Source organism: Phoca vitulina, unplaced genomic scaffold (assembly GCF_004348235.1).
Source record: "Phoca vitulina isolate PV1807 unplaced genomic scaffold, GSC_HSeal_1.0 scaffold30, whole genome shotgun sequence".
NCBI lineage: Eukaryota > Metazoa > Chordata > Mammalia > Carnivora > Phocidae > Phoca > Phoca vitulina.
This window is the reverse complement of record NW_022589733.1, coordinates 4,096,011-4,110,953: the sequence shown is the minus strand read 5'-3', so window position 1 is coordinate 4,110,953 and position 14,943 is coordinate 4,096,011. Positions and strand designations below refer to the sequence as shown.

Here is a 14,943-nt window from a genome sequence, read left to right as displayed (position 1 = left end):
CGAAGGCCATGAGAGGTCACGTTAGCTACCTAATAGCCAAGCCAGGGCCACCCCCAGCTCAGGATACCCAACACAGTACTCTGTCCAGTCCCCAAAGATTCAGCCACGTGTTCTTCCAGGAGGCAGTTGCTGCTCAGAGGTTGGTTCTCAAGTGAGAGGGCTTGGGGACACACAAAGGACTCCTCATTCTCTTCATGCCCAAAGCAAAGGGAGTAGGTGGGCAAGAAAGCACCCCCAGCCATCCTGGGAGAATCTGTCGTGACCAAATAGTCAACAAACCAAAAGGCCCTGAGGTTAAGAAAGAAAACTTCGGCACAGAGAGGTTAGGGAACTTGCCCAAGGTCACACAGCTAGTGAGCAGCAGAGCTGGGGTTTGAAAGCAAGCATTCAGGCTCAGAGCCTGCACTGATAACCAAACATCAGTGTTTTCCAACACCTCAACCCGCAGTAAGAATTACATTTTAGAATGGGCCTCTATGTATATGGATTTGGGTACAGATGTGTAGGTAGATATCCACAGATCTAGACTGATCAATCTATTATCTATAGACATGAATATCCATGCCTATAAACTAAACAAAAAGTCATGCAAAGCAATATTTCCTCTTACTTTAGGCAATGTCCTCTCTCGTTTTTATTCTATTTCTTTTTTTTTTTAATGACGGTCACTAAATTGATTTCATGAGCGACGAATGGGATTAAAACATATGGTTGAAGGTGAAAAAAAAAAATCTCACCTATAATGATGGAAGACAACTCTAAAATCAGATTAACCTGAATTTGAATCTTGCTGGAGCAAGATTCTACTTCCAAGTCAAGTGACTTTGGGCAAGGAGGTAGACTCCTTTAGTGCCTCAGTTTCTCCAGCGGTAAAAGGAGGATAGTAAGAGCACCTGCCTTCTAACAGTGCTGCGAGCGCTGAGCAGTATGGGCCACACGTGGCTCAGGGCCTGGCGTGCTGCGGATGGCTTGGCGTGGGGCGCAGAACAGAGTGGACACTTTGTAGCCACACTGAGGCTGCAGCCATAGAACACTGAAAAACGAGGCACGAACAAGACCGAACGAGGCATGAACAAGACCGATCGAGGTACCAGGCTCCTTTGAATTTCCAGGGCAGGGGAATAAAGGCGTCTCCCCAGTGCCCATTGAAAAAACAACTTCATTCTTGGTCTGTAGCATTTTCTTCATCACCTTTTTGCTTTTGAAGTCTCTCTAGATCACTGGGGGAAAGACAGGTAAAGTAACAGGGTCAAGGTCAAAAACTGCCCTGCAACAAGGCTCCCTCGGGAAGCCAGGTGGGGCATGGCCATGGCACCCCGAAGCAGCAGTCCCAAACCCACTCAGTGGGGCCACCGCAAGCCCACACCTCTGTGTGAGGGGCCTGCCAGCCTGCGTGGCCTTCTGGAATTAGAAAAACACCCTTGGGCCTGAGCCCATTTGGGAGGCTCTGGTCTTCCCCAGCCCTCACCTGTGGCCTGAGGGTTGCCAGGCCAGCCCTGCTAACAGGGCCCCTTTATGCTCTGCCCTGGCCTCTTCGGGGCCCCAGATCAGTACTCAAGGCCAGGGGGTTTGGGCAGCACACAGCGGGCCAGCCAATCAGCTCCATGCCTTCTCCCCTTACCTCCCATCCAGCCAGAAAGGAGAGCAGGCAGAGTGGGCAGACGTCAGTAAAAAAATCAAATCACCTGCAGTGGGTGGACCAGGACTCGTGGTGGGTTGTGACATATAACAGACCCCCCTCTCTCCGCCCAACCCCAGGCAATGCCTACCCCCCTCTGCTGGGATATGCTTTTCTGTCCTAACATCTCAGAGCCTGGAGTCTGGTCTTGGGTCAGACACTCAGGAGGGAGTTGAAGATCTTCTGCACTGATCACAGACTTTGCACTTCCCTCTGTCTGAGATGCCCCTTTCCTTAGCCGGCTACTTATTCTTTGGGTCGCAGCAACTTAAATGTCACCCCCCAGTCCACAGTCGAACCTCCCTTACTCTCCCACCACAGCCTGCTCTTTTCCTCATCACGTTTAGCATGCATCTGGCTGATCATTAGCAAGCTGTAAGAGGAGAGACATCTGCTTTACTCTCCCTGAGTGGCTGAGAGGAACTCATTTCCCACTTAGAACACTCCATGAGCTAGGAACCAAGATTCTACCCATTCCACAGATGTGGAAACTGAGGATCAGAGAGGAGCCCCCCAGCTGGGGAGACATGCAGCTGGGAGTCAGGAGTCAGACCCAGGAAGTCTGATTCCTTAAGCCACGCCTCTGACACCTGCTCTGTGTGCACACGGGGGCCTCAGCACAACGGGGCCCGAACCCAAAGGCGGGTCTAATGGAGGTTAAGAGAACCAATGCAAGATGCTAGATACAAGCTCGAAGTATGGACAAATGCTGTCCACAAAGTGGCCCAACCCACATCTCTCCGTGTTTACCCCACCTGCCCCTCCCACAATGTCCTGCCCAACCGAAAAATGCTGTCCCTGACTTCCCAGCCCCCAGGCTTCGCTGGGGCTGCTCCCTCTGCTCAGAGGCAGCCTGAGTCTGGCTCTCCCTAGCCGGGCCTGACACTTCCATTTGCTGAGCCCGTCTCTCATCCGCACAGCATGGGGGAACAACACACGGAAAAACCGCACGTAAAGCATGAGGCCGCTTTCGTACTCACGTGTATGTACTATTACCACTAACACACTCGTCCCCCACCAAAATCTCATCTCACAAGCCAGGGCACAACAGGCCAAACCGAGCTGCCTGGGTCCACCCAAAGAAAGTATTTTCTAAAAGTGTTATTTGGTTGATGACAATTTTTCTTTTAATTAGAATGATTTCACATAAAAATCCAGATGGCTGGATTCTCTTAATCAGATGTGGCAACACCAGGGCCACATTCCCACACAGCAACCACTGGCTGGGACTGAGCGGGGCTGCCCCCTTGAGACAGGACGTGTGCCCCCAGGGGCCCCCAGTCCCCATCCCTCCTGCGTGTCTCCCACCCAGCCCACTACGTTCCTTAATATGACTTCTCTGGCCCTTTAAACTCTGACCATCCTTCAGAGCCTCCTCACACACCACCTCCTTCAAGAAGTCCTCCCCAAATCTCCATAGCCTGGTGTCTCTTGTGGCTTTAGAACCTTAATAGTTCACTTGTACTGAGCACACACTTCTGTGCCAGGCAGTTATAACCATTTTACAGTTTGAGTCCCCACAACCACCTTGTGAAGCAGGTCCCATTACCATCCCCGCTTTACAGATGAGGGAACCGAGGCCCAGAGTTGATTCTTCTATTGGCCTCCCCACCCCCATCCATTCCCCGCCCTCCTCTATGCTGCTCTGTGCCCCGGGAAGCTGACCCCCTTAGACCAATTTGCTGAAGCTTCCTGGTCTCTGGCTTCCAGCTTCAGCCAATGGGAGGCCCTGGCAGGAAACCCGAGGATACAAGCAGAGAGAGGTTGGGGTATTTCTCCCCACCCCCGACTCCCTCTGCACCGTGTCTCTGACTATGGTTCATCTTCCATATCTAGAGCTCCTGCCTGGCTTTTTCCCTTCCTCAGCTGTGGTTTCTACAGGGATCCGAATCTAAAATACCCAACATTTCCTCCCCTGCCCTTTCTGCCCTGGGATGGTAACACCCCCCTGCCTTTGCCAGGGGCCAAGCACTCCCTGGGTGCCTCAAGACCCCGTGAAGGTGCTGTAACCCTTCCCACAGCTTCACAAGTTAGCTTCCATTAGTTTAAACTGTCTAGAGTACAGGCCCCTGGCTGACACAGAGATTAGATACTATGCCCAAGGTCCCACAGTCAGAAAATGGTGCCGCCAGAATCGAACCCAGGATATCGGGCTCCAGAGTCCTTACTCTTTAACCATCACACTATGCTGCCTTCCGTCCTGTTCTCCTTCTCTGGGTCCTTCATCTGCTGGTAGCCTCCTCAAGGGCCCCCCGGGTGACCCCCAAGAGTCAAGTGCTGTGCCTGGATTTATGCAGACATTCCAGAATCTCTCACTGAGCCCAGAAGACAGAGTTACTTGATTCCTCTTTATCCTCCAGAGTATTTTTACAACTGAGAGCCCGTCCCCACATTCCTTCTTCCGGGGCATGAGAGCTCCCCCACTTCTGCCCTGCTGGCCCCTCACATAGGGCTTGCCACTCGTCTTCCCTCTAGACAAAGACCAAGGTCCATAACATGGCTGAGAAGGCCCCCAGGCCCAGACTGTGACCCCTCCTCGGCCAAATGAACTTCAATCAGCATCTCAAACAAACTGCCCCCTTCACTACAGGGCTCTCTCACACACTGCTAGTCCATCTAGCAGACACTCATGGTGCCATTACACACCCCCTCCCCCTGCCTTGCTCCCCACCACCCCTTCCCCAACTCACCTTTGGGCTGAAATCACAGCTCCTCCAAGACCACCTCTGACCCAAGGCCAGTTGGCACCCCCTGCTCTAGACTGTCAGAGCCCCCAGAGTGTCCTCCAGCATTCCCCTAACATTGTCTTCATTGCTCAGTGTCCACCTTCCTAAACTATGAGCCAATCTAACATGAATATCGATGCAAAAATCCAAAGTGAAAGATTAGCAAATCAAATACAGCAACATTTTAAAATAGCAATGTCTCGTGATGAAGAAGGATGGTGTTTAGGAATACAAAGAAAGTTGAACACTAGGAAATCTAGTGATGTCGATCATGCACATAATCATTTGTTACATTAGCAAAGGATGACAACAGCCCAACAGCATTTGACAAAATTCAGTAATTATTCCCGGTTTCAAAAATAGTAGCAAGCCAGGGGTTGAAGAAAGCTTTCTTAACTAGATAAGCAACCAACTATTATTAAATAGTATGGGAGAGTCTAACCAATGCAATAAGATAAGAAAAACAGATGAGAGGCAAAGATGAACGTTTAGTCCAACTAAACTCTAAGTTTGGTGAGGCCGTATGCTTCATAGTTTCCACGCCATCCTAAGCACACGCAAATATCTGTGGAAAGCACAGCCACCCAGATGAGGTCTGAACCCCATTCAGTGTTCTCAAAGCACCCCAGTACTCCTCCTTTGAGCTACATATCACAACTTAAATTGTGTCCTTTGTTTTTAAAAATACTTCTCTTTTCCTACTAGAGCATAAACTCCATGAACATGAGTGGCATGCTCTACTGGCAGAGTAAATGGATACCTGGCCTAAAATAGGTACTCAACATCTCTCGCACCGATGCAGGAAGGACTATCTGTGGACTTGAATAAAATGCATTAGTTGCTAAGTTATAATAAGTGATTTTATCCTACTTCTCAGCTGGAAAAACCCGAGGCCCAGAGAAGGGAGGAGATGCCACACCACTGTGAAGCCCCCCTCCGGGACCCTGGGGTCCTCTGAAAGGCATCAGCCACACACAATGCCACGCACACAGGGTGCTGCCCACGTGGCTCAGCAAGTACAGAAAGTGAAGCCCAGACTGATTCCTCTAAACAAACGCACACGCAGGGCACACCCGGGTGGGCAGAGCCGCCTTTCTGGGGCTAGGGATGACCCATGGAGGGACCTGAGCCTTCCTCACAAAGCCCTGTGACTGCTGCCTACATGGATAAACAGCCCCCTCTGCTTCCCCGTGACGTTATCAAAGAATTACTTATGTCTCTGGAAATGCTTGTTTGGAAAAGGTTCTCCACCCCACCTGGGCTTGGCAGGAGGGGCAGCATCCTCGGGCCTGCCCTTCGGGGAGTGATCAGGCTTTTCCCCCAGCCCCTGAGGGCTCTCGGCCATTCTTCATACGAAGAGTCTGAAGCCAGCCATAAAGAAGCAGGCAGCCTCCCAGGATAAACGGAGCACGGTGACATCAAAGACCGCCTTCCAGATTAAACAACTGAGGCCTTCAGCTCTCTCTGGCGTTTCTTCCAGGATATTCTGGGCTCCTGCCTCAGTTCTCCCTCAGATGGAATGGCAGATATTTTGTTTGTGAGAGTCTGAATTTTTTCCTTCCTCGGGGAGAGGGGGAGAGGGAGGAGGAGAGGGGAAGGGAGGGTGGGGGGAGAGAGTGAGCGAGAGGAAGAGAAAGAATGTCTGTGAGAGACAAGAGCCACAAAAAGAACATGTGTGAGCGAAAAAGAAAGGGAAGTCAGGGAGGCAGCCGGAAGCGCCTGCTTTGGAATCCAACAAGCGACCTAAAAATTCCAAAAGTTTCTAAACCAAAGCACGCTGTGAACCCACAGCCAGGGAGGGAGGCTACAAGAGCCCCCAAGCCGGGATGGGTGGGGTGCCTGGCTCCCAGTGCTAGCAGACCCCTTCGTGGGCACTGGCCCCTTGATCAGAGGGTCCCTTGGCACTCCTTTTTCTCAGACACATCAGGTAAACCAAGGCAAGGGGTCCTCTTCCCTCAGCACAGGCTCACAACGGTTCTCTGGGGTTGGCTTGTCACCACCTCTTATCCCCTCGTCCTTGGGGTGCCTCTCTCTGCCTTGAGCAACCAATCCAATCCCACCCCTCAGGCCCCCCATATCCCACCACAGCTGGGCTTCTGGCCCTCCGGCCGACGCCCCCTCCCCACAGGAAAGCAGGGGCCACTGATCCATCCAAACAGCTGGAGTCGTGCCCCCAAGGCCCCAAGTCCATGACACGCCACATCCATCGGCTCTAAGGCACGTGCTGCTGGCTGGGGCGGCAGCTGACTACCCCCGCCCCCCCCGCTCCTCCACCCCGCACACCTGTCCAGGGGACAGGTAGCTCGAACATGCCACGAGCCACTAATGCGCAGGGCTTTTCAGAAAGCCTGAGCTCCAGGAGAGCTTTGCAGGTCCCACAGGCTACAAGCCACTCGGAGTCCACCCTCCCGGCGCAACCAGCACCCAGTTCCCAGGGACAATGGCAAGCCTGGGGCCTCCCACAGCTATTCTGTGCACGAATACCAACTCTCTCCTCCCATACCCTCTTCCTCACAGCCTCTCAGGTCTCTGCTTCAATGCCACCTTCACGCAGCTTCTCCCAAGTGCTCCTGTCCATTAATGTGCCTGTAAGTACTGATTTCTTTGTCTCCTTTATTAGACTGGAAGCCATGGGAGGGCAGGGACCACATCTCGTTTATGTACCACTGTGTCCTTGATGCCTGGTCCAGCTAGGGAGTTCTTAGGAATAACAATTCATTATTGATCATAATTAATAGCTGAGTACCTGAAAGCAAAGGCCTGATCCCACTCTTCCATCTGCCTGAGGAAGAGGATGTGGGAGAGAATGAGGCAGGGATGGTGGCCTAATCTATCTTCATTCATTCATTCAGCAAACACATCGTGAGTGTCCACCATGTGCCCTGGGGCTACCACAAGGAAGATGTATTCCTCTCAAAAAGTGATTCTTTCATTGCTGACGTTCCGTGTAGCTGTTTTAAGCCCTCATAGGGACAGTTTATTCCCTGCGGGTGGTACCGGAGCTTCCCAGGGCTAGGAGTCCTCTCTGCCCAGCCGTGGCCCACCCTCTCTGCTCACTCCGGCCATCCCCACTGGGTGAGGGGATGCACCATTCCCCCAAGTTCTAGGACCCCAGGAGACATGCCATGCTTGCTTCCTGGTTCAGCCTCTCCCGGGGTTTATTACAGTTTGTATAAAACGCAAATGTGCAGAGGCTGTTCCTGAATTCCAGGGACTAGAACACACATGGCCCTGACTCGGGGGAACTTCTCCCCCAAAGAAGAAAAGTTCCAAAGGTAGGAAGAGATGCTCCTCGAAGTCTCCCAGAGACCACATCACAGAGATTCATTAAAGCCTTCAGAATATGACACCCTTGCCCACCACCTGCCCTCCTGAGGGACCCAGCCCTACTAGAAACCAGAAGCCCCACCTGGCACTTTGCCCAGCTCAGGCCTCCCCATTCTTCCCCTCCCACACCCCACCCCCGGGGTAGAGAAAGCTGCCAGATGGGGCTAAGAAGCTGGTCCTGGGTGCCATGGGCAGAGGAGACCCTCCATGGAGAACCCAAAGATGCCAGCAAGCAGAGGCCCAGATACCTCCCCCAGCCTCAAAGCAAATCATCTTTTAATTCTAAAAACACCAAATATTTAATTTATGCTTTACCTCAAATGTCAAGTCTACCTCCCGGCACATAGCTTTGAAACCACGTAAGGAGGCCTAACGCTTTCCATATGGTGAAGACATGGGGCCTTTTAATTGTGCCAACTGGTATCATTCAAGGGTGATTCCCCTGGAATCCGGCAACTGGGGCAGCAGCTGGGCCAACAGCCAGCCTCCAACCTCATCACCCAGCCCCGCACGGCCCCGCGGGCTCCGACGCGGCCTGCGCCCTCCCAATCTTCCCCAAGTATCAAAATGCACTAGGTGCCCCCTAATCAAATTACCAGCCTGCCTGGCGGCCACCTTCAACCCACAAGCAGGCTTGCCGGCACCACAGCTCTCAGCCCGCCTCTTAAGGCAGATCTGCCATAAAAGAACAAAAGGGCCAAACCCGGGGTTGGGGGGATGGGGGGGCCAGGAATTGCTGGTCCTACACGTTCATGTCCGCGCACGCAGGTACACACCTCGGGAGCACAGTGCACCCAGGTTCTGCTTGTCCAGGGGTTCACCATCAGCCTCCCTGTGTCTGCTACGCGGCTCCATCCCTCTACCAAGTTTTTGATTTCACCCATTATATTATATTACGTTTTCCAGACCCGGTATTCACAATTGGTGTTCTTTTGTAACCGCCCGTTAGTTTTGTGTTTACCTCTCCTTCTTTATCTCTTTGAGATTATTAGGCTTATTTAAACTTCTAAGTGTTTAGCGCACTGTTGTCTGGCTTATAGATCGTTCAAGTCATTGTTCTCTCATAGTACTTGGACCTGTCACCATCTCTCATTAGTTTTCTCCTCTGAGCTCATGATTCCTTGAAGACCCGCCCTTAGCCCATTGTCCATCCAAGTGCGTCTACAACGGATGGTGGGGCAGGGGAGGGAGGAAACTTCTGGATTCCTAATCTGGGTTCCCATCTCTGCCCCACCAGTGCCTCAGCAAACCTCCTGGTACCCTTCTCCCTTTTGAACTCTTTTTCCAAGAGTCACATGCCATAACACGGCCAGGGATGAGAATATTATTATACCCATTTTGCAGATGAGCTTAGGTAAAACGGCTTATACAAGGTGGCAAGCTACAGTGGCAGAGCCTGGCCTCATTTATTTTTGTACTCAGGATGGCAGGCTTAGGTTAGCGCCAGCAAGATCACCCTCTCCCATCCCAGGACCTTCCAAGCAACTGGGACCCACCCTAAACACTTACAAAGCTACTGAGGCCCGGTCAGGAAGGAAGAGGGCAAGCAGGGGCCCCTCCTGTCCCTGCCTGCCCCACCACCCACCTCTTCCCAAAGTACTCAGCAGCTGGTCAGCATGCTGCCTCTCTGGAAATGAGTAAGGGAGGCAGTCCCCAGGCAGATGCTCTAGCATAGGGCTTTGCCACTCATGGCCCCTGTTTTCTAGAAAGTGCTCCAGAAAGAGAGAAAGACAGAGTCCACATCAGCCAGCTGGCAACTTTATAGGGTTATGAGGAGGAGTAAGACAATGTAAGCAAAGTGCTTGACATACACAGGCACTTAATAAATAATAATGTTCACTGCAATAATAATAATGCTAGTTGGGTGAACCACTAATGTGCTTCCAGCCACCTTAGTGAAAGGCCGGGTGGAGTGGAGACAGAGACCATCCCTATGCCAGGCCTGGGGCTGGTGGGGGGACCTCTGCCAGCCCCTGGAATCCAGCAGACCTTGGAGCCCACACCCTACATCCTGATGATCTAACGGAAGAACCTGCCGCCACCCTTTCTGCACCACTGGGAATCAGGGAAACTAAACTAGGAGGGAGGTTGCCCACTGCTGTCTCATTCACTATTTCTCCATGTCTCCCAAACTTTGGACATTCCATTTCCATAGTCACAGTTTTGACCACTTTTACTTAGTATTTTGCTCGGAATCAACTTTCACCACTCTCTTTCAATTTAGCTTCGTCCTAAGTGATACTATCCGTGAAATCATGGGTTTTATGTCCTAGTTACTATCTTTTCTGGTAGCAGAAATGCTTGCCTATTAAGATAACAAACATTCCTCCAGGTACCACCTGAAATCAGTGCACACACCCCCACTGTGCAGCCCCCGACCTTGCGCTTCCCCTGACCTCTCCCAGGTTGGGCTTGCCATCCCCCGCCCCTGCAGATTCGGTGGCTGGGCCAGGGCTGGTAGGAACCCTGGTGTCCGAGTCCCAGTCACCAAAGCAGAACTCCCCAGGAAGCAGAGGTTCCCTCCCCTTAATACCTTGGATGGCAGTGCCGGCCCTCCACTACCCAACATATGTCACGCGGCTGGCTCTGTGTCTCACATCTTCAAAAGTGCTTTGAACAAACATTAATGACCCCTCAGTGTTTCTCTGAGAGAGGGGGCGAGGAAGGGAGGGGGCAAGCACCACCCCATGCTGTCCTCAGCTGGGGGAATAAACCAGGCAACAAAATTCCATGACTTCACCAAAGCCACAGACTTAAGCTGGGCCCCCTCCCCACCCTCCCTCATTTCCCCCAATGGCAGCTTTTACTGCCTCACATTCCTCTTGCTGGGAATACTACTATTTAATTAAAAACGACAGACTTTTGTTTTCCTCTCCTTCCTTCCTCCTCCCTCCCATCCTCCAGGACTGGATGCCAAGGAGACCCACCAAAAACATGCGGGTAACATTTGTTATGGCTTTGAAGATAAAAGTCAATTGAAGTAAGCCCTCGCTGTATTTCAAGTTTCCCCTAAAGCATGGAGCAAGCTGCCTGGCAGTTGAGGAAAGGAAAAAAAAAAAGGGGGGGGACTGCAAATAAATGTCATTCTGCAGGAATACTTTGTAAAAATAAACAGGCTGAAAAAACCCAAAACTTGATTAATGGAAATCCACTCAGTTGGCCTCTGTCTTGAGCTGCAAATGCATTTGTTCATATGGCTAAATCGGATCATTTTCACTGGGCTTTAAATAAGTAAGTAGATCAAAAACTATAAATGGTGGGGGAAGAAAGGGAAGTTTGTAGTTCTGTTTCTAAAGGGCCTCAACCGCAGTGCCCCCCACCCACCCGGTTTTGACCTTTACTGGGGGACAGCAGCTCCAATTCCAGCCCAGCCAAGAGATGAAGAAAAATGGAGAAGAGAAAGCCCCCCAGCTAAGCAAGGCAGTGGGAGGAGGAGATGGGGGCTTTTCCCAGATGCAGAGATTACTGCATACGTGCACAAGAGGGGACTTTATCCACAGGCTCACTTCCCACACCGGCCCCTGCAACTGAGCTGCAACCAGCCCAGGTGCCACGGCCCCAAAACACACACACACACACATACCCCACACATCTGAAAACTCCACAGGCCCCTCCCTAGCCCATGGACAAGACCAAAGAACTAACCAGACCTGAGACTCAGTCTGTTCCCCTCTAAGTTTAAAAAAAAAAAAAAAAAAAAATTAAATGTCACATCAAAAAGTTGATTCATCCTTTGATCCTTGGCTTGCTCGAGTTCCACGCAGACCATCTGAAAGCCCCGTGCAGAGTTCCAGAGCTCCTAGGACATCTGTGAGCACCAGTCCCAGGCCAAGAGCTGGGGCTGGACTCACTCACTTCCCTGTCACATCTACTGCTCCCCCAGGAATAACTCCAACTCAGGGTGGGCCCTGGCTGCAGCAGCAGGAGACCCTCTCTCTCCCTGTGGGCCAAGTGAAGGGGTACCAGGTCTCAGTGCCCCCTAACCTCTGCTACCTTGATCACAGCCTCTTCTACTGGAGTTCCTGGGCAGATGGTACTGATGAATGCCACAGACACTTGGAACACATTTGGAGGCCAGCACAGTCCCGCCCTCCACCCAGACACCCCTAGATGCCTTCCCTGTCTTCCTAGCAACCCCCCTCCAAATCTACCTTTGAATGCTGACCGCAGAAACAAGGTAGAGGTCAGAGCAGGCCCCCAAATCCCTCCAGCACACACAAGCTTCCCCACAGACTGGACCCGCACCACCTCCCCACCTAGGACTTTTCTCTCCCCAGACAGCCCTCCACCCCCAGCCAGACAGGAGACTGACACCTGAGCCACCTCTAAGATTCCCCAAGACATGGGGGTACCAGTGGTTTTGGTGGGGCAGGGGCAGCTGCAAAGGGACTTTCTGGACTTAGGAGCTGTGCCAAGAGGGTGCTAAAAGTTGGGGTGGGTAAGGAGACCCGTCTCTGGGGCTGAAATGTAGGTGGGGATCGTACCCGGGTTCCTCTGCCAACGGTGCCCGCCACCTGCGGCTGTCGGGGTCCAGAGCTGCCGCCTGGACAGCGCTGCCTCCCGATCCACTCCTCGATGCCCTTCCGGGCCCAGGCGGCGCTCACGGCGAAGCTGTCACCTGGGGCGGGGAAGACACGGAGCCCCTGAGTCTGGCCCCTGGGCCGAAAGTTACCCGAGAGAGGAGGGAAAGAGTGGGCTCGGCAGAGGCAGTGGGGCCAGGAGGGGGTTGAGCGTCGGGGCACAATCCGAGAGAGAGGGACGCAGGTAATTGGGAGAAAGGGGTTCAGCGAAGCCCCAGGAGCAGAGACCCAGAGGGGAGCGCATAAGGGGGAGCAGCACCCCGGAAAAGGGGTCTGGGGATCAGAAGAGCGAGCGCCAGAGGCCAGGACGGCAGAGGAGACGGGTGAGGGTCAGAGGACGGGTGCAGTGAGCACGGGATGAGGGGAAGTGGAAAACTGAGGGTCAGGAGAGGGGCGCAGTGGGCGCAAGAGCCCACAGCTCGGGAGAAGGGGCTGAGGGCCGGAAACAGAGGGGCAGGATCTTGAGGGAAGGGGCTTAGGAGTCTGAAGAGGGGGGCGCAGTGAGCGCGGAGGGCGGGGACCGCAAAAGGAGGGGTTGGGGGTCAGAAGAGAGAGCACAGGACGGCGAGGAGGGGGTAGGTGGGACAGAAAAGGGGGCGCGAAGGCTGCTCCCGGAGCGGGTCTGTGGGACTGGTGGCCAGAGTTGGGGGTGGGGGTGGCCCTGGTAATAAGATCCCGCGGGCTAGGCCATTCCGCCGCGGTCCGCGGTGCTTCCCCGTCCATCCCCCCGGTCCGTGCCCCGCGCGCGCCTACCTTCCGGGCTCTCCCTGCGCTTGCACACGGCGGCTGCAGGCACATCGTGCGCGGCGGCGGCGGCGGCGGCGGCGGCGGGAGCCGGAAAGAAAGGAGAGGCAGAGAGTTAGCAATCGCGGGGGCGAGGGCGGCCGGGGCCAGGGGGCCGGCGCGCGGGCGGGGACACTGACCCGGCTTGGAGTGAAGTTTCCCCATGCTGGGGGTGCGGCGGGCGGGGGCGTCCCTAAGCCATGCGCCCGGCCCGCGGGGCCCGCGGCTCGCCGCGCCTCGCCTCGCTCTCCTCCTCCCGGAGCAACCCCGAGCCGAGCGGAGCCCGAGGCGGCGCCGGGACGCGCTCCTGCCGCCGTCGCCGCGGCCCGACTGACGCCCGGGCGCGCCGAGCCCCCAGCCCGCCGCCGCGGCCCGCGCCTCCCCGCGCGCCCATTGGCCGGGCGCGGCGCATCAAAGGCGAGGCGGGCCGCGGAGGGGGCGGGAGGGGGCGGGATGGGGGCGGGGCGGGGGCGGGCGGAGGGCGGGGCGGGACGGCGGGGCGGGGCCAGGCGCCGCGGGGCAGACACAGCGCCCCCCTCCAGGCTGAGGTCTTCAGCCCCGCGCCGGGGGCCGCGGGGCCGACAGGTCGAGGGACCTGGGGTCGGAGACCCGGGGACCCGAGTGGAGAAAGGGCCTCTGGCCAGTGGGCGTATCGGACCAGACACCCTCCCGAGTCCGGTCTGCTCTAGAGCAACCGCTGCCCTCGCTAACAGTACTGTGCCTTCCCTCCGCTCTATTTTTCCTCGAAGAGGGCCGGGCAGGACTCAGTGGCTCCAATTTACAGGTGATGTGACTAAGGTCGGGGGAGGAGACGCGGCTGCGGCGCTGAGGTCGACTGCGCGCCTGCTGCGCTGCCCCTTCCCGATCTTACCACGACCTGCCTTTGGCGGAAAGTGTTCGCTTATTACTCGCCCCATGCTCCCACTCCTCCCCTCTAAGTTTTGATTTAGGATCCAAGAGGAGCCCCCACCGCGCCTCGAGCCGGTTGTTGGCCCAGCTCACTGCTGGCGGCTACAAGTGTCCGACAGCCACGAGTTGCCAGCCAATCGCTCGGATGCCTCATGCCGGGCCCGTGGGTGCCCTCCCCGGGGTCGAGGCGCGCTGCCAGCCGCGCGGCCCGGAAGGGGGTAACCGCTGGGTCTTTGATCTTCCCTGGTTTCCGCTCCCTGCTGCAGCTCGCCAGACCCAAGGGCTTGTTTGTTTTGTCTGGGGAAGTCTCTGCGGAGGGGAGGGCGCCATCAAGGGGTTCCACCCCACCTTTGTGGTTCTCAGGGAGAATGCCTGCTCTGCTGGGGACAGCGTGGGCCTGTTAAGTTCAACCTGGTACCGGGCGGCCTGGGCGTGGGAAAAGAAAACCCTGTGCTAAGGCGTGAGGAGCCGGGCTCTGCCCCTGGGAGTGAGTTCTCTGTGTGAGCCTCAGTTTTGTGGTCTGTAAAATGGAGGCTCAAGTCTCCCCATTTTGCCAGCTCCTTGGAGCGGCATTGCCCAAGAAAGATAACGTAAGCAACATGTGTAAAGCTAAACTTTCTAGTAGCCACATTTTTTTAAGTAAAAAGAAACAGGGATTAAGAGTAGCACTTATCACGATGAGCACCGAGTAATGGATAGAATGGTTGAATCACTGCATTGTACACCTGAAGCTAATACAGCACTGTGTGTTAATTACACTTCAATAAAGAAATTAAAATAAAAGGAAAAACTTTTAGAAGCTTGTAAGAACACTAAAAGAAAAAATAGGCCCTCTCACTCATCAACATAGAAAAAAAGCAAAAAGAAAGAGATGAGATTAACTTTAATAATATATTTTATTTAACCTGATACCCCAAAAATATAATTTCAACATATAATG

General features: G+C 54.3%; 1 protein-coding gene across 1 annotated transcript in view; it reads right to left on the bottom strand.

The window, feature by feature from the left end:
• NKD1 (NKD inhibitor of WNT signaling pathway 1) overlaps positions 1 to 13,409 on the bottom strand; it is an 81,918-nt gene extending 68,509 nt beyond the window's left edge. The window contains exons 1-3 of the mRNA XM_032424419.1: positions 13,235 to 13,409; positions 13,065 to 13,097; positions 12,216 to 12,349 (exon numbers count right to left, since the gene is read on the bottom strand). Coding sequence (XP_032280310.1) covers positions 12,216 to 12,349; positions 13,065 to 13,097; positions 13,235 to 13,259 — 192 coding nt within the window. The 5' untranslated portion in view covers positions 13,260 to 13,409. The remainder of the gene's footprint in view (positions 1 to 12,215; positions 12,350 to 13,064; positions 13,098 to 13,234) is intronic.
• Between the last annotated feature and the right edge of the window lie 1,534 nt (positions 13,410 to 14,943).